The sequence below is a fragment of the Podarcis melisellensis genome, assembly GCF_964234715.1.
Source record: "Podarcis melisellensis genome assembly, chromosome: 14".
In the NCBI taxonomy this organism is placed as follows: domain Eukaryota; kingdom Metazoa; phylum Chordata; class Lepidosauria; order Squamata; family Lacertidae; genus Podarcis; species Podarcis melisellensis.
The window spans coordinates 11,083,439-11,105,775 of NC_138546.1; the positions used below are offsets into that span (position 1 = coordinate 11,083,439).

The 22,337-nt window shown below is 44.1% G+C and overlaps 1 protein-coding gene across 4 annotated transcripts in view; it reads left to right on the top strand.

Moving 5' to 3' along the window:
- The window catches only part of TRRAP (transformation/transcription domain associated protein), a 159,371-nt gene that overhangs the window by 127,424 nt on the left and 9,610 nt on the right, over positions 1-22,337 (top strand). For all 4 annotated transcript variants that reach the window (XM_081889018.1, XM_081889020.1, XM_081889021.1 and 1 more), the window contains 2 exons: positions 10,047-10,272; positions 16,254-16,471. In XM_081889018.1, the coding sequence (XP_081745144.1) occupies positions 10,047-10,272; positions 16,254-16,471 (444 nt within the window). The remainder of the gene's footprint in view (positions 1-10,046; positions 10,273-16,253; positions 16,472-22,337) is intronic.

Sequence of the window (22,337 nt, forward strand, 5' to 3'; positions counted from 1 at the left end):
GCGCCTCCCGCATTCTTGCAACTCCAGCTCCAGCTTTTTGTCAGTCGCAGCACAGGCTGAGTAGCTGTGCTGTCCCTCCTCTTGGAGGGCTGGTTCTACCATCTCCACGCTTGTGGCAAAAAGTGGCCAAACCTGGGTGAGCCGTAAGGTGAACAGCTGGACAGAGGAGGCAGGAAAGCATGTGGAAAGGTGCTTTGCACTGCCTCTGTTGAAGCATAATGGATGATACAACTTCGCTCTTGCCATTTCTTCACCAAATTTGAAATTAAATTTTGCTCAACACTTTTAAAAATGCATTTGTTGATGTTTGTTTTTTCAGGTCATCAAATGCCAAAAGCAGAGTTTTGGCTTCTTTTACTAAGTTCCACTTTTTTTTTAATACGTGTGTGTGTGTGTGTGTGTGTAACATTCAAACAAAGGATGAGATTTTCCCTCGACTTCCAAGATAAAGTAATAGAAGCAATCAGGATACAAAAGGGATTTGCTGCTTTCTAGAAGAATGAAAACTTTTCTGATATCTTCTACAGATTTGGAGCATTTTATTTTTCAATTATGATTAAGCATGAGTAGTCACAGGATTACAACAGCACTTTTAGTTAGCGCAAGATGAGATTACTTTAATCTGTTTAAACTTGGAGTTTGAATTAAAGTTGAAGGGTGGAGGGGGAAATGGCTGCAATTAGATTGGTCAGTATTCTTGCCTTTTGGAGTTTGGGGGATTCAATTCATTTTGCAGAAAATAAGTTTTTGATTAATTTGCAACAGTAATAGAATTTATGCTCCTGAATTAATGGCAAGTTAATTACCGTACCAGTCCTTAGCCGAGAATGAATCACCAATTTGTGCAGTCTTGGTCTTGACTTATGCTTTGAATCCTCCTTTTTCTTGAGTTCATGGTCCTTTGGCCCTTGCAAGGGTTTAGAGCTAACTACTCTCCAAGATTTCTGAAAGTCTCACAAGTTTTCTCTACTAGTACATACAGTTGCTATTGTCCAAGCCTTAAGGTTTCCAAGGCACGATGGATTCAAGATCTTCTAAATATTCTTGCAATTTCCAGCCAATGCCATTCAGGCGTATTTGCAAAAACCCAATATTTTTGTAACCTGGCTTCCTTTTCTTTAGCCCGGATTGAATATAACAGTTGAATAACAGCATCCAGTTAAATATTGGGCTGTAGGCCCATTTAAGGACTGAGTTTGCCAAGAGGTGTTAAATCTAAAAGAGTTGTTAATCCTGACTCAAGCCAGTTTTCCACACCCAAATCAATGTAACTGTTTGAACGTGATAGCAGCTTACCTTCCCTGAACAGAGAAATGGGCAGGTTCTCCTCTTCCCAATTGATCAAGGAAGAACAACCACCAGGGTGAATAAGAGAGAGAAACAATTCAGCAGTATTTTCCTTCTCAAAACAATTACATATTATTACTAAGGATAGGCAAACATTGGTGATTGTGGGCTCCTTTCTTGGTTAGACTTGACAGGCAAAGGAAGACATGGGAGCTTCAAGAGGGATCTCCATACATCATCATTTCAGGGAAGTAGAGAGTAATACAGGAATATACTTTGAGGAAAAGCATGAGATTAGGGTTTTACCAGTCAGTGTAATATCTTTTTCTCCCCTCATCTTTCTCTGGTCCATTTGCCCTAAATAGATACCTGGTCAATAAATGATAAAAGATTATTCCAGAGCTTTTAGACTGGTTACCAAGGTTGCCTGTATCATTAGTCAAGGTGCTTCATGTAGCAGATGTTTGGATAGAGCAGCGAATTGTCAATTATTTAGGCAGTGACTTTTATTTTCATCACAAGCACACACCTTTTTTTAATTATTTCCTGCCCTGAGCTATATTTGCTAACTTGTGTTAGTCAAGGTTCTGCAAAGAACTTTTTACATTTGAGTTCACGGTCTATAACTCATGGTTATTAGGCTTCCTATCCCACTTTAGAAGACAGGAGTGCCTGGCGTGCTCTGGTCCATGGGGTCACGAAGAGTCGGACACGACTAAACAACAACACCCCACCTTATCCTATCCTTCAGTATTCTTATTCCTTCTGTCCAATAAAAGAATCTTAGTCCGTATTATTGCAATTTCCAAAGGAATTTCCGTGTGGAGTCCAGAATTCTAAAAGTGGACTGCCGTCCTCTCGTTCAGTCTCTGGTGCTTAAACTAACGTAGGTAGTAAGTGTTGGGTTTTAGTTAGGATCGGTATCGCAAAGAGATTTCCTTTCCGCCTAATTAAGCTATCTGCAAAGCAGGGGAGCCGCTCCAGAATGCCACATAGCTAGTAATTCTTTGGATCTACTTAGACAGGCTCTGTATGGAGCCCCTGTGACATGAAGAAAGAAAGCTAATTAATCGAGTGCTCTCTGTCATTCCCATCTGCTACCAAGAAGCAAAACAACGAAGGAGAAAGGGAAGTCTAAAATAGGTATTTTCAACAAACTGGAGTGATTCCTACAGCGAAGTGAATGGCTTGGTGTGTTTTATTTTAATTAACACTGCTGAATATTTTTGCTTCAGCTATTTGCATATCATTAGCAAGAATATTGTACTTGCCGTTTGGTGACATTTCCCTGCACTTTGGGGAGCCGATGAGCGGCAAACAATGCCGTATTTCATGTTTCTCCTTCTCACCCAGCGATTTGCTCAGATTGTGCACTAGAGGGTAGGCTTGGAATTATAATGAGATTTTTTACAAGTACGTTCACAGTAGATGCAAGAGGTGCTGGACTGGCTGCATAAAAATTAAAAGACAGCTGCCAAGAAGGGCGGCAGTCCTTTTTCGCCTTCTTGCTAACACCTTTATGACCTGGAAAGCACTTTTTACAAATAAGTTCCGTACAGTAAATACATTGCAAAATGAGTATTACAGTGGTACCTCGGGTTAAGAACTTAATTCGTTCTGGAGGTCCATTCTTAACCTGAAACTGTTCTTAACCTGAAGCACCACTTAAGCTAATGGGGCCTCCTGCTGCTGCCGTGCCGCCGGAGCATGATTTCTGTTCTCATCCTGAAGCAAAGTTCTTAAACCGAGGTAATATTTCTGGGTTAGCAGAGTCTGTAACCTGAAGTGTCTGTAACCTGAATGTATGTAACCCGAGGTACCACTGTAATTGTCCTACTGACAACTTGCCTCATGGCAAAAACACGCTTGTCTGCTCTGGTGGTATGATGCATCTGTCATTGGTCTTGGGATGTTGGTCCAGTAAGAGAGGTTTAAGTTGTCACCCTTTGAGCACAGGATAATGAAAGAGAACGTGCTGCATTTCACAAGGCTTCACTTGTTTGCAGTGTGTTTTAAAGGCTCCTTCCGGATTCAGGTGCCAGTGTGCCTCTGGTTTATGGTCCGATTTAGCACAGCTCTCAGTAAGGTTCATAGGTGTGACTTGCAACTGGTACAAAAATACAAAATAAGTTGGGAAGAGGGGCTGTGAATGGAGAGGAGAGAGCCCTCCTTGAAAATGTAAAAAGAGAGAGTGACTGACTCCTAAGACTCAAAGCAGCAATGTGTCCAGCTTTAAGCAATTTCGATAGGTTGACACCTTTACAACCTGGACACCAGAGAGTTTAAAGCAAGTGGACAAGGCAGCTGGGACTCCCTCTGCCACCCACACTTGTCACTTCTCTCGTCAAGCCCTCTCTCACCTGCCCTGGGAATGCAGAACACCAAGTGTATCCAATAGCATGTGAAGGAGGAGGCAGGCGGCAGCAGGACTGGGCTGGAAAAGTCTTTGAATGAATGAATGAATGAATGAATGAATGAATGAATTTATTAATACGGTCACAGACCAGCATCAACACACACAATATCACAGATCATAAAAAATATCAGAAATACAAGGGACAATATGAATATAACAATGCTTTAAATATAAAAATTAAAATTAATTGTTAGCGTGTCCCCTGTAATTAACATTTAGGGGTTTGAACATTATGGGATACCACTTGCTTCCTGCGATTGATTGGAGACGCACAGAATTTAGCTACACTTAATGTAGTCTTGGGATTCTTGTCCTCTAGCAGTAGTTTTAAACTATGGTATTCCGATTCTTTCCTGGACTTTTGCAAAACAGGTGTGATAAAAGTCAAATGTATATCCTCATAAAGACGACAACGTAATAGTACATGTGAAAAGTCTTGTACGTTTCCCACTTAAGTGAGAGTTACAAAGAGTTTTGGTGTCTGTTTTGCACTACTGAGGAGAATTTCAAACCAGTACAGTGGTACCTCGGATTACATACGCTTCAGGTTACATACGCTTCAGGTTACAGACTCCGCTAACCCAGACATAGTACCTCAGGTTAAGAACTTTGCTTCAGGATGAGAACAGAAATCGTGCTCTGGCGGCGCGGCAGCAGCAGGAGGTCCCATTAGCTAAAGTGGTGCTTCAGGTTAAGAACAGTTTCAGGTTAATAACGGACCTCCGGAACGAATTAAGTACTTAACCCGAGGTACCACTGTACTTGATGCTACTTGGGTCAGTATTCAAAGCAAATTAGCCTTCGAATTATGCCTCAGGTAGCTTTTCAGAGTTTGGTCTGCAGGAACGACTTTTTCCATATTTGCCTTAAGTGGCTAAAGTTACCTGCCTTTGTAATTCCCTGCTTGTACACTTGGAAACAGTTGGCTTTTGTTGTTTTAAAAGAGTACATGTAAGCCGTTTTTGCTTTTTTACTTTAATGATACTTGATTTACTTTAATGATACTTGATTTCTAAGTCACACTTCTTGGCTGAAGAGTGGGGAAAATAAATAAATAAGAGCAAGTGGAGCCTTGTAGTTCCTCTCCTCCCCCCCCAAAAAAAAATTAGGCATGCTTATTTCACCATATAATTTCTACATTTAAAGGCCTCTATCTTATTGATAGGCATCTGATGGCAGCCCTGTTTAGGGAAGCTTTTAATGTTTGATGTATTACAGTATTTTAATATTTTTTTGGAAGCCACCCAGAGTGGCTGGGGAAGCCCAGCCAGATGGGTGGGGTATAAATAATAAATTATTATTATTATTATTATTATTATTATTATTATTATTATTATTATTTGCTTTGCCTAATTGGGCCCTGCATTTAAATATTCTGTTTGCCTGTGTTAGCCTTCCCCAATCTGTTGCCCTCCATATTTTGCTGAAATACAAGTCCCATTGTATGGCTGGGGTTCCTGGGAATTGTAGTCCAACGACATCTGGAGGCTACCGGACCAGGTTAGGAGGCTCAAATGTAGCCGCCATCCAGCGCTGTGCTAGTTTAAGAGGAAACCCTTTTGCTTGGGTGCAGCCCTCAGTTCTTTGACGCCAGTTTTTTATATCCCAATTCCTCCTTGCTATTGAACTCAGTGGACCGTGCTTGCTTTTGCTCGCTTCTGTCTAATAGATATTTTAAAGGTTGTTTTGAAGATTTAAATTGAAACGTGTTCATTGACATCCGTCTATGCACATTCCGCACCCCCCGGTCATATGAAAAGATTCCTGCGCAGATTTATAGGGAGTATGTAAATTGCTCTACTTTAATTTTAGGAAAGTACTTGAAAATGGCAGGCATCATTGTTCCGTGTCAAGTGTGATAGAACAGTTTTTTATTGAAACTGCTAGGGAATTTTTGAGCACAGTTGAGCATTAAATCGGTCTTAAAGTTTTGAGCCCTGTAGTGCTGTTCAATATGTGTTATCTACAGATAACCACCTCTAAATTATTTTTCATGTTTAGCATATGAAAGCCGGTGTGTCTTAGCATTACCTTTCTAATGAGCTAGCATGACTTGGGATGCACTTTAAATTTGAGGGAAGGGGCTGGCTTCTTTTAATAGCAAATGCCAATGGAACCTGCAACAAAATGTTGCAGTGCATACAGAGCTCCCTGTTCAAGATTCCACTCACTCCATTCCATTCCCTCTCCCCTTTTCTGTCCTCAGACCCCCAACTGTTCAGCATTCCATTGTCATTGAGCATGCTCAGTCCTCATTGGGCTGTTTGTGATTTTTTGCCCTCCCTCTGTGTGGGTTTTTTCCTTCACCAATTTCTTGTCTTTTTGTTTTTGTATTCTCTGTCACTCGATGTTTTAAATCCCCTGTTACTTTTGTTATCCCCATTTTTTTAAAGTATTCGCCCAGGACGATATTTACTTTTACCTCCCCACCCCCATTTTATGTTGTTATTTCTATGTATATTATGCTATGGCCACACGGCTAATGCAATAAAATCTATTATTATTACAATTTCTTGTAGCTCTGAGAACCTCAACATTCGTCAAAACCAGTTGATCATTCTTTGTGGATAGTGCTGTTTTGGCTACATAAGAATTCACACTCAGAGATAAAGATTGCTGTTGTTAAATATCAGAAGCAGCCGACATGGTGTCCTACAGATATTATTGGACTCCAACTCCTATCAGCCAGCATGGATAGTGTTTAGGATTGATGGGAGTCATAGTCCAGTAACAACTTGAGGGCTCCCTGTTGCTGTCACCTGGTATATATTTTGATGTGGACTTTGTGGTTTGCCACAGTTTCTGGATCCATCAGGAACACCCACAAGCTTGAACTCAGCCTGGCAGAAGCTTCTCCATAATATCCTCAAACAGTTTGATTATAATCAATACTTTTGAGGTACCATGATAATCTTACAGGGCTTGATTCAGGTTGATATATTTTCAGCACCTGGCTTCCGTCTTGGGCGCGTTCTTAGTGACATGTTGACAGAGCTTAATATGGAACCCAAAATGCCCCTGTGTAGATGGAAGCTGGCTTGGTTCTTTATGGCAGAACGCCCTAAGATGTCCCCTTCCAGCCCCCAAAAGGGACCCTGCAGTTCCTAGAGCTAACATGTCCTTCAAGGCACAGCCATGGTATAGGACAGGCATAGGCAAACTCGGCCCTCCGGATGTTTTGGAACGACAACTCTCATCATCCCTGACCACTGGTCCTGTTAGCTAGGGATGATGGGAGTTGTAGTCCCAAAACATCTGGAGGGCCGAGTTTGCCTGTGCCTGGTATAGGACAATAAGAGGTTCAGACTGGACCCAAGGCAAGGTGGGGAGAGGTTCAGGTTTGAGAGTTGTTAGGAAACCCCCTATTGCCCACACAGAGCTATAGTTCACAGTGCGGTTTAAGTGTCAATCCCTCTTCCCAGGGCACTCTGGGAACTGTAGCTCTGTGGGGGAATTGGGGTCTCCTAACAACTCTCAGCGCCCTTAACAAACTGCACATCTCATAATTCATGACAAAGTGGTATGATACTGCTTTAAATGCATAGTGAAGATAGGGCCTTACTCGCAAGGCTAATGTTTGTGCTGCTTAAATCGAATTATGTTGTCTGCAATGTCGTTCTTCAGTAGATATTTAATTTATTTAGCACATTTGTGTCTATTTGAAACATTTCTACCCTGCCTTTACTTCAGACAGAATCCATGTACAGCACCCCCTCCCCCAAATTTCAGGTTTATGCAACGTTCTCAAAGTGAGTACCAGTAAAAACAATTTCTAAACAATAATACTATAAATCATAATAAATACCAGGATGAAAGGAGGGGAAATCTAAAAAATGCAGAGATGGCCTGGAAGCCAATACTACATAGAACAGCAGATTAAAACCATTCATTGTGAAAGTAAGTTAGTCACTGTTTGGTAAAAGCCATTATTAAAATGCCTGGATGAATTGAGCAGTTTCTACTACATGATGCCTGACTCTTAGAAATGGGGTTATCTGTGATTGCGTTTAGACATATCTTGCCTTAATATGCTGATATATGAACGATCCTTTTTTCCTGTGCACAAAGCCCCTTAGCACCCCGTTTTACGCAAGGCAAACCAAGAAGTCTTCCATGTAGTTCTCCATCTCATCCAAAAAGGAAACATTAATAGCTTCTAAAGAAACCAGGCTATTAAATCATGGTTTGAAGTTGGGTTGCTGTTATAGCTTTTTCTGAAACCATTAACCATTGTTTCCTGGCTTGGATGAAACGGGAAACTATAGTTAATTGAAAACTTTCCAGTTTGCCAGCCTACGCAAAGAGAGGAGACAGTTGTTTTTGTGGACAAAAGGTTTGTTCATATCTGAGTTTATTAATAGGATAGGTTCATCTAAACACTCCTTATGGAGATCATTTGACAAAGGGTGTCACCCTCTCTCTGGTTGTGGGCCCAGTTGTAGTAAGACAGAGTTTATCAGGGTTCCTATTGCATAGGAAGCAATAAATGACATGACAACCTTTTTGGGATCAAAATGGCCACAACTTTATTGATTGCAGATGCAAGAAGGCTTTGGCTTAGGCATTGGATATGTATCCTAGTTGCTGGATGACAACTTCATCAGGGTCAGTCTTGGGTTAAGCATCCCCACGTGACACATATCAAATACAGGTGACCCATGTTGTTGTTGTTTAGTCATGTCCGACTCTTCCTGACCCCATGCACCAGAGCACACCAGGCACTCCTGTCTTCCACTGCCTCCCACAGTTTGGTCAAACTCATGTTAGTAGCTTCGAGAACACTGTCCAACCATCTCGTCCTTTGTCGTCCCCTTCTCCTTGTGCCCTCAATCTTTTCCAGCATCAGGGTCTTTTCCAGGGAGTCTTCTCTTCTCATGAGGTGGCCAAAATATTGGAGCCACAGCTTCAAGATCTGTCCTTCCAGTGAGCACTCAGGGCTGATTTCCTTCAGAATGGATAGGTTTGATCTTTTTGCAGTCCATGGGACTCTCAAGAGTCCCCTCCAGCACCAGAATTCAGAAGCATAAATTCTTTGGCGATCAGCCTTCTTTATACAGCTGACCCATACAGAATGTCAATTGGGGAGTTCTATGGTCTGTTAGCCCTTGTCTGGACATACAGACAAACCCCTTTACCGCGGGATACCCTGATGCTTTGATCTTGGGGACAGAGGGTAAGTCTCCTCCCCCCGCCACCTGATTAGACTAAAGATGCAACCCAACTGCTTTTCCCGCCAACAAGCTATGACAGTTGCATGGAGGTAGGCAAAATCTCCAAACCAGCCCACTTGGTCTGCAGGCAAATTCCTCCCTGACCCTGAATAAGGTGACCAAGCCACTCCACAGCAAGGTCAAAATTATACAAGGTGGGAGGGTGGGATGTCTGATGCCAACTCTGCTGCTTGGAGGCTGTGCAGGCAGCTTTTATGATTTGGAGACAGACCTGAGTGGAAGCAGGCTTACCGAGGTCATGTCTCCAAATTCCTGTCCTGCAGTCTGGCCTCTAATTGGCCAGTTTAAATTCAAAAGAGGTAGAGGAGTCCCATCACTCCCTGTGGCTAGCTGGGGTTGATGATGCCAGCCAGCCAACCACACAGGAACTTTCCCGTTGCCCACAGCCACACTGGGCCACAGCTACCACTGCTGTCGAGAATGGTAATTGGTCTTTCTCACTTGCCTTGCTTCCAAGAATTTCCTCAGGCACAAATCTTAATCCTTAAGTAGATTTGTATGTGAATTAAGATATAAGACGGTTTCTATGAGAATTAAAACACATACGTGACTTGATAACATTGGTTGTTATATTTTTGAAGGTTTTGATTCCAACCGATAGGTAGGTGAACTGCCCAACCAATGCTATGCGGTTAATTGTTTCTCTGTTGCACTAGTACAGAGAGAGGTGCTCAGGGACATTTTTAAAAAGCCAGTTTTAGACATAGCCCAACAAGAAACAGCATCCACATAATGGGAAAACAAATGACAGAAACAAGTATGTTTAATGTGTAATCTCTGCCAGTTTAAATTGGAACAGATGAGCTTGAATCGCTTTTGCTAACAGCTCATCTATTTTATACATGGATTTGCTTGGCAATAATGTGTGTTAGGCTAAAAGTGACTACTATAATAATTATTGTTGTATGCGATGATAATCTTTCCTGCTTTCCTTCATTTTACTATTGTGCAAATAGTAAAGAAAAACAGTAGCAGTTCCCTGGGGTAAGGCTCCAAAGCCCAGATACCTTAACTATGCAAGGTGTTTACACCAAGCAGAGTTTTGATTAAATACCTGCATCACATTTCTAACAAGCCATTTTCTGTTGGATTTATTTTGTTTTATCTGCTAGATTTCGACTTCAGCGTGCCAGGCTCCATGAAGCTCCACAATCTTATTTCTAAGCTGAAGAAATGGATCAAAATTCTCGAGGCAAAAACAAAGCAGCTTCCCAAGTTCTTCCTCATAGAAGAAAAGTGCCGATTCCTGAGCAACTTCTCAGCCCAAACAGCCGAAGTGGAAATTCCTGGAGAGTTCCTTATGCCAAAGCCAACACATTATTACATCAAGATTGCACGGTAAGTCCGGGGCTGAAAGCTAAGGCTGGGAAGTGAACTAGTTATACGTACCAGAATTTTGGGGTTAGTTCCAGGCTAAGGTAGCTGAACGTAGGTCACTAGTAGGTCACTGGCTTCCGATGGAGTACAAGGCCAGACTTAAGGTGCTGGTTGTGACCTTTAAAGCCCTTCACAGCCTATGACCCTCGTATCTATGGGACCGCCTCTCCCGGTATGCCCCACGGAGGACCTTAAGGTCCATAAATAGCAACACCCTAGAGGTCCCAGGCCCTAAGGAAGTCAGATTAGCGTCAACCAGAGCCAGGAGTTTTTCAACTCTGGCTCCAGCCTGGTGGAACGCTCTGCCTCATGAGACCAGGGCCCTGCAGGATCTGATTTCTTTCCGCAGGGCCTTTGGCTTGGAGTCAAATTGATTCCCTCCCCCTCTTTCTTTTTTCCTTTCTCCTCCTGTGATGAGGCTGCATTTTAATGTTTTATTGTTGTATTTTAATCTTGTTTTTAAGTTGTACTCATTCAACTCATTTTTATTATTGGTTGTTAGCTGCCTTGAGCCTGGCCTTGGCTGGGGAGGGCGGGGTATAAATAAATTTTATTATTATTATTATTATTATTATTATTATTATTATTACTAGTTATAAATTAATTTCAGTGATTTCCTGGGAACCTAAGTTCAACTAACTTTGTCTGGATCCAACCCAGAATTAACCTCTCCATTTTCCTGGGCTTCTCTGTTCTCCAGACACAATCATCTGGGGCCTGAAACAGTTTCTGCCGCCATATTTGGTCGGGTTTACAGACGAATTAATGGAAGACGAGCAGGAGATCCACGCCACACATCTAAAGCACATGACTTCCCCCAGGGAATCCTGGGAATTGTAGTTTCCTTCTCACAGATCTACAGTTCCCAACACCTTTAACGAACCACAGCAGTGTGTGCTGCACAGGAATTTTAAAGTGACACAGGCTGTACTCAAAGGCTTGTGATCTAAAGATAGATTACAAAAGAAAGTAAAAGGATAGCACCACACATCATCTCTCCTGTTGCCCAGGCTCCTAAGGGCGTGCTAAGTAATTTCGTTGTCCCTGAGAGGGGGCAATGACAATAAAGATATTATTATTATTATTATTATTATTATTATTATTATTAACATTGTTTTACCCTAGCTTTTAGCTGATATTTTTACCAACAAGTTTTAACTGCAGCCTTAAGTGTCAGTTTTGTTTAGATCTGTTGTTTTTGTTGCATTTATAAATATGCACTCTTTTTCCCTATCCTGCTCCGAGAGATTTTAGGTTTAAAGGTAGAATACAAATCCCATAAATAAACAGAAAACGCAGTGTAAACAAATAGCTAGAGTTAACAGATCTAGCAAAAAAAAAAGTACGATTTTGCCTTATTCTTCATAAGAAGTGTAATATTTCGGTTTTGGAGCATTTCTGTTTCCTGACAATTTCTTTTCCTTAGGAGGCAAAATTGCAGACTAACCTTTTTTCTTCCATGCATTGATTAAAATTTGGTGGACGCACCAAGGGTTGAACAAAATTGGCCTTCCCTGTCTTGAGCCATTAGTTTCCTACCTTTTTTCTTTTTCCTTTTCATTTCAAGGCCTGATTATCTACTTTGGTGTCTTGCCAGAGATTAGTCAGATGTTCCCAAGGGCTCCCAACAGCAATGTGCATCTGCACGCTTGATTCTTTCCAAGGCGAGAGAAACTAAGCCTGCCAACACGAAGGCATTCTGTCCTTTATAGAGTCCTGACTAACAAGCAACTACTTTCTGGTGTGTGGGAGCCGATGCGTTGTTTTTAAAATCCCTCCTACACAGTCATGAAAGCTGAACTCGGCCATTTCCTGCAGGGGTGAAGACAGAGACCGCAGAGAGAGCATCTTTACGGAAGTCAGCATGTTATGGAGTAAGGGTATAGAGCCGTTGATTTTAAGTGGTTGGTACCCAGCTCTCAAACCCTGTGCTAGACGTATCTCTTAGTCATTCTAGAATAGCATTTGTGAGATCCAGGTGCAAACCTATGGTTTGCCATAGCTCAGTGGTAGAGCATCAGCCTTGCCAGCTGAAGGTGCCAGCTTTGATCCCTGGCATCTCCAGGTAGGGTTGAGAAAGGCTCATAATCCTGACAGCCACTGCCAGTCAGTGTAGGCAATACTGAGCTACATTGACCAATGGTCTGACTTCCTAGATTGACCAATAGGCAGTTTCCTGTGTTGGGAGTCACAACGGCGATCTAAAGGACCCTTTGCATAAATCGAAGCCACTTTATTTCCCCACTTGTATGCTACCTTTCCGTGATGCAGTCAAACTTAAAAGGCGGCTTACAAATAAAAATAGCAAAAGAATCCCAACAGTAAAACAAAATAGCAGTGAAAGTAGCATTAACAGCAGCAGTATCAATCATAATTTTGCGTTTTGTCCTGGGTTTTCTTCCCTGCCAAAATTTCGAATATCATTAACTATAGGTATTGTCTGAAATAGAAATAGCATCTTTGGAAGTACATTCTTTTTTATAGCAGAAATTTTGCCCAACAGTGACAATTGCATTCAGCTCCAAATTTACATATCTTTTTTGATTTCTTTCCAAACCTTTACACAGTTATCATTAAAGATATCATTATTATTCGCCGTTAACCATCTCTCCAGGTATTTCACTTCCTTTTCACTCTTTATACCACTGAGTCTTTCTAGGTCTTTCATGAGTTAACCATCCATATTTTTGATTAATATTGTTGTTTTTTGAATAGCAAGGACCCAGTATTATCTCTCTTGGCTCTTGAAAGAGATTTAAATCCCACCCTTGTTCCCAAGGAGCTGTTAGCTCTGCTGCTTGCAGCAGCCAGACTCAAAATTGCCTTACGTTGGACATCTGCATCAATTCCCTCTAGTGGAATTGTTTGGGAGAGTATGGGACACAGCCTTGGCCGAGCCTTTAAACCATCACAGGAGGCTTTTTAAAACAAGACCATTTTGATGTGAGATGGTGACCATTCATATGCTTTATAAATAAAAATAGTGCACCACATAGGCCCACAACAAGACACATCTCTACATGGCAAGGCTACCTTACCAGTATGTGGCTCTTACTTCCAAACTGTCCCATTGCAGAATCTGATTTTATTATGATGTCTGCAAACGTATGCTGAGATTTCTGTGTATTTTATTTCCAGCTGCAGTAATGTGCTCCACACATTTTTTTTGTTTCCTTGTTGTTTTCGAAAACTTAAAAAAGCACTTTTTAAAAAAAAGAAGTAGAAAAGCAGCGACAACTAAGTAAAAAGTAAATAAATACTCACCTGAATGAAGCAGTCTTGCTTAAAAGTGAGAGAAACGGTCTTCCAGCCATACAGGACGGGAGGAGAGGTCTTTGCCAGTTCCTCCCAGCTGTTGCCCATCACACGACAGCGCACACCATTTGGGAGGGTACACCCAGGCTGTTGAGAGCAGCTGGGGTGAGGGAGGGAGCAGGAAGGCTCTCTTTTTCTCAGCAGAATTTTGCCTGCGGTTTTTGAGGTTGAGAGCCTAAGAATTTTATTTTTGGCGTGAGCCAAGATCTAAAACAGGCCTACCCATCAGTCCAAACGTACAGGAACCAGGTTAGATGACAGATGCTTTCATAGGCCCTGACTCCTCAGGCACTCGGGCAGAGGTCCCTGCTGCCACCTCCTGCTCCCTGGTCCCCTATCTGGAGATGCCAGGGATTGACCTGGGAACCCTTCTTCACGCAAAACAGGTGCTCAGCCGCTGAGCTGGCTCCACCTCCACCACTGCTCAGTGCTCATACGAAGCAATGGGTTGTAAAAAGTGCTCGGAGTAGGTCCGTCGGAATTAGTGGGCGTGACTAGCGTAGGTTCATTAATTTAGCGCATCTGTTGTTGCGTGGAATGTAGTTAGATGCAGTCTTAAGTTCTGTGTGCTGCAGGTAGATAAATTGACAGGTTGGAAAAGGTTCAGAGAAGATGGTTCAGAGGGTATGGAAGGTGTATCCTGTGAGGAATGGTTCAATGGATTATTCAGGCTTGAAGAAGACAAGGCCGAGTGAGGCCATGCACAGGTACCACTAAATTGGGATAACTTGGAGCATGAGACTCTTAATCTCAGGGCTGTGGGTTTGGCCCTGTATATCTGAAGGAGCGTCTCCACCCCCATTGTTCAGCCGAGACATAGAAGGCACCAAGGGCCTTCTGGCTGTTACCTCGCTGCGAGAAGTGAAGTTACAGGGAACCAGGCAGAGGGCCTTTTCAATAGTAGTAGTAGTAAGAAGAAGAAAAAGAAGAATAATTTATTATTTCTACCCCGTCCATCTGGCTGGGTTTCCCTAGCCACTCTGGGCGGCTTCCAACAAAAGATTAAAAATACATTAAAACATAAGTCATTAAAAACTTCCCTAAACAGAGCTGCTTTCAGATGTCTTCTAAAAGTCATATAGTTGTTTATTTCCTTGACATCTGATGGGAGGGCGTTCCACAGGGCAGTCGCCACTACTGAGAAGGCCCTCTGCCTGTGTCCTGTATCTTCGCTTCTCACAATGAGGGAACCGCCAGAAAGCCCTCAGCACTGGACCTCAGCGTCTGGGAGATGAGTAACTGTATAACCTTTAGAAGACATCTGAAGGCAGCCATGTGTAGGAAAGCTTTCAATGTGTTATGTTTTATTATGTTTTTATATATGTTGGAAACCACCTAGAGTAGCTGGAGCAACCCAATCAGATGTGCGGGGTACAAATAATAGAATTATTGTTATTATTAAGCCCCATGTTGGGCAAAGGATTCCTGCATTGGAGGTGGTTGGACTAATTGATCCTCATGGTCCCTTCCAATTCTATGGTTCTTTGATTCTACAGTACCTGTAGGGCTGTCACGCAGAGGGCAAAGACTGGTGGTAGAGCAACTGCTTTTATTGTGAAAGGTCCCAGGATAGCATTTTCTGGTTGGGCTGGGAGGGAGACATCTGTCTGTGACCCTGGAGAGACACTGCCAGTCAGTGTAGACAGTATGGAGCTAGATGGACCAGTGATTTAAGGCTCCCAGGGCAGGGCTATATTTAATGGGTAAAATGTTAGAGAAACGTCTTAATGGTAAGATCAGTACACCAGTGGAACCAATTGCCATAGATTTTCCTGTGCTGGAGGTTTTGTAAGCAGATGTTGGGCAGCCATCTGTTAGGGTCTCTCTCTCTCTCTCTGGATTTTCCTACATCAAGCATGTGGTTAGATTAGATGGCTTGAAAGACACACACATACATACACACACACACTGCAGCTGTGTGATTTTTCTGTCGGCCTTGTTGAGTATATGTTGGGCTGCAAGTAATGGGCCGGATTCAGCTTGGTGGGTTGAGAAGTTGTGCAGAATTAGAATTAAGCCATTTTTAAAAGAGAATGGATTTATTTTCTGCCTTTCAAGACCATTTTGGATACATTTCAGTTTAGCTCTTCCATGTGTACTTGAGAGAGATTTTGGGGAAGGGTGTGTGTGTGGCAGCATCAGCAGCAGTGGGTGACCTTTAAACTTCTGTAACTGCTCTCAGATCTGAAGCATCCCATTGCATGCTCAGTCTTCTGCTCTCGTCGTGGTTTCACTGACAGTAATATGGAAATCAGAACCCAAGCCACACCAAGCGACTTGGTTTTGTTGTTTCTGTCTATTGAAAAAAATCATTTCTCAGTCAATTTGGAGAAGACAAAAGATGCTGGAAGCTTTTCATACATAATACCAGTCTTGGCTGAGCCACGTAATAGAAAATGTAGCAGCATCATTATAAAAATTCATAATGAGAATGTTAGTTTTACAAAAACTCAGCCGCTAATATGCTTCATTTTGTTAGCTTTAAGTATGGCATTTCAGGGTCTCCCCCCCTCTTTTTTAAAAAAAATCTTAGCTTTCATCTTGGAGGAACGAAATGAAGCTTTAGACTTTGAAAGCTCAGGTGCTTTTATCTCCTTCTCTTTCTCTCTTCCCCACCCTCTTGATAGGTTTATGCCCAGAGTGGAGATAGTACAAAAGCATAACACTGCAGCCAGAAGACTCTATATCCGAGGTCATAATGGAAAGATTTACCCGTATCTCGTAATGAACGACGCTTGCCTGACAGAGTCACGCAGAGAGGAACGAGTATTACAGCTCCTTCGACTCCTCAACCCCTGTTTGGAGAAGAGGAAAGAAACCACAAAGAGGCATCTCTTTTTCACAGGTAGGTATGGGTGCAGCGAGCTGTCCCTAGGATTTCAAACAAGTAGCTCTAAAGAATCATACGTCTTCAAGTGCCTTGAATAACTTTTTGTTACGCGCAACCTCAAGATGTGTTGAGAAGACAAGTCCTGAGTTCCGAAGGGTCCCCTGGTACGCCAGCTGTCAGTCCTCTGGCTGGAAGGATGCAAGGAATCCTTTCCCAGACTCTGGTTCACGCTGAGGTTTGAATACAAAAAGAAGCAGCGGGAGTTTCTCCTGCTTTCTTAATGGCGCAGAGAAGAGAAGACTTCAACACCCCAAGCCCTTTGCACTCGTCAGAGGGCTTGCTCAAAGGAGACGTGAAGTCTTCTTCCACTTGCGCTGCAGTTTGGTGCAGGAAAGAAACAGCAGGAGCCTTTCCTGCTATTTTTCTCCATCCCTCCGTGCAGCTAAGAAGTCTTGCGCTCTCCAAAGCCCTCTGCAACTGCCCACAGACCAGGGTGGGCGTTGCTTGTGAAAACGAGTAAGAGCTGGCTTGTAAGCCAAGCCAACATTTGTGCACCTTTGCTCATTCACCTTGATCCCTCTACTACATAGCAGAGAGGCTCCCTCAGTGGTAGGAGTGGGGGACCTGTGGCCCACCAGATATTGCAGGACTACGGCTGCTATCATCTCTGACCATTGGCCTATGCTGTCTGAGGCAACCACGCAAAGCCGCAGTCATGTAGCTCAGATGGCAGAGCATGAGACTCTTAATCTCAAAGTTGTGGGTTCAAGCCCAACTGCAGGGGGTTGGACTAGATTATCGTAGGAGTTCCAACAGTTCTATGATTCTAATTAAAGGAGCGTATGATGCGACTTACCTGTACTACAGCTACTAATTATTGTAAAAAAGGTAAAGGTCCCCTGGATGGTTAAGTCCGGTCAAAGGGGTTGCGGCACTCATCTCGCTTCAGGCAAAGGGAGCCGGTGTTTGTCCGCAGACAGCTTTCCGAGTCATGTGGCCAGCATGAATAAACTGCTTCTGGCACAACGGGACACCATGATGAGTGCCAGAGAGCACGGAAATGCCGTTTACCTTCCTGCCGCAGTGGTACCTATTTATCTACTTGCACTGGTGTGCTTTTGAACTGCTAGGTTGGCAGAAGCTGGGATAGAGCAACTGGAGCTCACCCTGTCACGGGGATTCGAACTTCCAACCTTCTGATTGGCAAGCCCAAGAGGCTCAGTGGTTTAGACCACAGCACCACCCACGTCCCACTAATTATTGTATTCAGTGTTAGTTATACTCGGGAGTCAACCCATCTGACTGAACGGACATGATGGTGAACATTGGTCCATTAATTTCATTGGGTTTTCCCTGAGCACGACTCGGTTGTATATAAGAACAGAATGTAGAGCCTTTGGCTGGTGACGCAGCAGGTATAAAGCGGAGCTAAAGGCATCCCGGCAGAGCCTTAGTGAAGCAGGAATAACCTTGTCGCTGAAGGTCGCTTCCTCTCTGCTTGCCAGGCCTTTCCTCTCTAGTTGCTGCCGTTCTCCCGAGCCTCCCATAGTTTTGAGCCAGGGTTGGGCTTTCTTCTTTCGGAACGAAAAATTGTGCTTCACGGCATAATCGGATAAAGCGAGCATGTCAGCAGTAGGTGGATTTTTATCTGAGCAGAAATTATCCTTGTCTCTGACATAAAAGTGTGCAGAGTAGCCCACGACTCTCCAGATTTGCAGCTGGCGTGGTGTAGCAATGGGAGGCTTGAAATCCTGTTCAGGGTAATACAGCTCTTCATTCAGAAATGCCTTTGTGGGGCCTGGCGTCTAGTACAAACAAATGGTTCTTTCTTGTGAGTTCTCTTTCGTAGCAGAGCTCTTGAGTGTGCCGAGAGTGGACGACGAGTGCCACTTGACACACTTCAGGCCGAGCATCACGGCAGTGGGAGAACTGATATCTACATACTTTGCCAGTCCCAATTCTGCTTCGATGTAGAAGGCTTCTTCTTCTTCTTGCAAACCCTTTTCTCCTTGTGCTTGTTGCTCATGAGGCACCATAAGTGAACAGGGTATTTCAGTCCTGTGGTGGAGCCCAAGCTCAGGTTTATTATACAGTGGTACCTCAGGTTACAGACTCCGCTAACCCAGAAATAGTACCTCGGGTTAAGAACTTTGCTTCAGGATAAGAACAGAAATCATGCTCTGGCGGCGCAGCAGCAGCAGGAGGCCCCATTAGCTAAAGTGGTGCTTCAGGTTAAGAACAGTTTCAGGTTAAGAACGGACCTCTGGAACGAATTAAGTTCTTAACCCGAGGTAAGACTGTAATTATTATTATTTATTTATTTGATTTATATACCCCTAGGGTGGAGTACAACATAAAAAAACTATTTTATGGAGCATAATAATAGTATACTCCTAAAATAATCATAATAATAGTCATAGTCATCCCCACATTTAACAGGTCATAGATTATTTAAGGGCCAAAGGCCTGGATAAAGAGGAATGTTTTTGCCTGGCACCTAAAGACATGTAATGAAGGCACCAGGCAAGCCTCTCTGGGGAGATCATTCCACAGTCGGGGAGCCACCACAGAAATGGCTTGTTCTCATGCTGCCACCCTCCAATCCTCTCAGGAAGGGAGGACATAGAGGAGGGTCTTGGATGACAAACGCAGGGTCCGGGCCAGTTTGTATGCTGAGAGGCAGTCCTTAAGATATTGAGGTCCTGACCCGTGTAACGTTGTAACATCCCCCTTTGTAGAATACAGTGGTGCCTTGCAAGACGAAATTAATCCGTTCCGTGAGGCTCTTCGTATAGCGGATTTTTCGTCTTGCGAATCAAGCCCATTGACAGCTTAGCGGATTAGCGCTATTAGCGGTTTAGCAGCTTTTAGCGGCTTAGCGGCTTAGCGGCTTAGGAAAAGGGGGGGGGAGGGAAAAAACCCCGAAGGAACTCGCAAGACATTTTCGTCTTGCGAAGCAAGCCCATAGGGAAATTCGTTTTGCGAAGTGCCTCCAAAACGGAAAACCCTTTCGTCTAGCGGGTTTTCCGTCTTGCGAGGCGTTCGTCTTGCGGGGCACCACTGTAGTTTTCAGCAAAGGGAAGTTTTAACAGGGATTCCTCTGCCTAGATAGGGCCTGGTGTGCATCTTAATGTATGGCTGGGAAAGACTTGTGTCTGAAACCCTTGAGGGAGCCACTGCCAGGCTGCAAAGACAGTACAGTCATACCTCATGTTACGTTTGCTTCAGGTTGCGCGTTTTCAGGTTGCATCCCATGGCAACCCGGAAGCAACGGAACCGGTTACTTCCAGGTTTCGCCGCTCATGCATGCGTAGACGCGCAAAATAACATTATGCGCATGCGCAGAAGCGACGAATCATGACCCATGTGTGCACAGACGTGGGTTGCGTTCTTTTCAGGTTGCAAACGGGCCTCCAGAACGGATCCCGTTTGTAACCAGAGGTACCTCTGTAGTTGGCTAGATGGACTGATGATTTGACTCCGCATAAGGCAGTTTCCAATAGTCCAACAATGGGTGGGGAACCTTGATGGCCAGATCCTATAACTGGTGGGGAATCCAGCAGCCCAGATATTTATTGTTACCCACCTCCGTTAGCCAATTTTGACAACCCACCTATCAATCCACTGCTGTTATCTGCTGGCACAAGGCTGACAAAGCTTCTTTCTCCAGGGATCAGTTCCACAACCAAGCTCCCCAGGGAAATCTCAGTCACATAACCAATCCTGCAGGTTTGATTGGCCGTGCCTTTAAAACTGCTTTCTGCAGGATCGGGGTCATGATCAAGTTCCCCACAGGGAACCCGGTTGTGCAGTTGATCCAGCCACATCTCTGCTTGCCCCACACCTGACATCATGTATGACATTGGGTGTGGGACAGCTGCAAGTGGTTTGGGGAAAACAGCTTGTGGGCCAAATTGAGACCTTTGCTGGGCCAGATTTGGCCTGAGAGTCAGAGGTTTCCTAACCCCTGTCCTATGGCAAGATTGAGGAACATGTGAGCCAACTCCTACTAGCCCTAGCCAGGGATTTTACCATGGCAGCATCTGGGGACCATTTGAACACCTGGATTTTTGAACTTGGCAAAGGCAACAAAGGACAAACAAGGATAACAAGGGACTAATGTGAGCACCGCAGGTGGCGCTGTGGGTTAAACCACAAAGCCTAGGACTTGACGATCAGAAGGTCGGCGGTTCGAATCCCCGCAACGGGGTGAGCTCCCGTTGCTCAGTCCCTGCTCCTGCCAACCTAGCAGTTCGAAAGCACTTCAAAGTGCAAGTAGATAAATAGGTACTGCTCCGGTGGGAAGGTAAACGGCGTTTCCGTGTGCTGCTCTGGTTCGCCAGAAGCGGCTTAGTCATGCTGGCCACATGACCCGGAAGCTGTACACTAGATCCCTTGGCCAATAAAGCAAGATGAGTGCCGCAACCCCAGAGTCGGCCACGACTGGACCTAATGGTCAGGGGTCCCTTTACCTTTACCTAATGTGAGCAAATGCAGTTATTATATGCAGTTAAGCTTGGGTTTCAGCTAGCCAAAAGGGTTACACAAAGGTTTCACAGGGAAGGTTTAAGTTTTGGGTTAATCTCTTACTCAATTCAATGGTTGGTTGGTTGATTATTAAATCTGCAGACATTTGCATATGAGGAAAAAAGCCCAAAAGTTCTTTTAAAAAGGTGTCCCCCCCTCCAAACCTGTAACTCCAGATGTTGTTCAACTACAGTGCCCATCATCTATGGCCATTGGGAACGTTGACTGGGACTGATAAGAGTTGGAGTCCAACAACAACTGGAGGGACAGAGGTTTCCTCACCCTTGTGCTTAGCAGCGCATGCATGTGTTGCAGTTTTTGTCCTCTTAGGAGAGGCATTTCCCCCCCTTTTTTTTCTCACACACAGAAGAGAGTGTCTTTTTGTATTAAATCATTTTAAATGCTTTAAACTCTGCTGGCTGGTTTTAATGAGGGGAGCTTTTATAGGTCTGTTGAAATGTTTCCAGTCAATTTAATCGAACCGATTAATCACCTTAATATTGCGGCCAAAGTTTTGAGGAGGGACGATGTCAGTTTCCACAGTTCAGGAAGGCTTGAAGCTCTGAGGGAGCTTTCGCTGCAGCTGTAAAGCCATCTCATCAGCCTTTGGGAAACTTAGATAGAAAGTGGAAGCTCCATCCCTTGCAGGCTCTCAGTCAAGTCCCAAACCATGTCGGCGCTTGATCTACTTTACTCTCCTGCAAAGTAGCCTCACGTCTAGCTAGCCAGGTGCTTTGACAAGAGGTCTTGCTGGCCATTTTCTCTGCTGCTGCAACTTGGGGGGGTGATGGGCATGTATGTGTGTGAGAGAGAGAGATGGCCAGGATCCCAGGCAACTGGTGTAGAGACCCCTGGTCTTAGGGTGGGGATGCCTGGATTCAGTGCCACCTCTGCCAGTGCAGGTCTCTCTTCAGGGAGGCGTCCTGCTCCCCCCCCCACTCTCCCTCCAAAGTGACACAAGAATCATAGAGTTTTAGAGCTGGAAGGGACCCTGAGGATCGACCCCCCCCCCCCACTATGCAGGAATATGCAGCTGTCCCATATGGGGAACAAACATGCAACTTTGGCGTTAGCACCACGCTGAATGGGCGATGTCTTCAAAGAACATAAGAAAAGCCCTGCTGGATCAGTCTAATGGCTGGTCCAGCCCAGCATCCTCTTCTCGCAGTTGCCATCCAGGTGCCTCTGGGAGGCTTACAACCAGTACCTGACTGCAGCAGCATGTTCCCGAGGAACAAGCAAGCCTTTGAGAAGCTGAGGATGGTAGGAAAAGCAAAGATGTTATGGATTTGCATGTCTCGGGAGAGAAGAGCAGACATGGAGGCTGGGGAGGCCTCAGGAGAGCTTTAAAAGC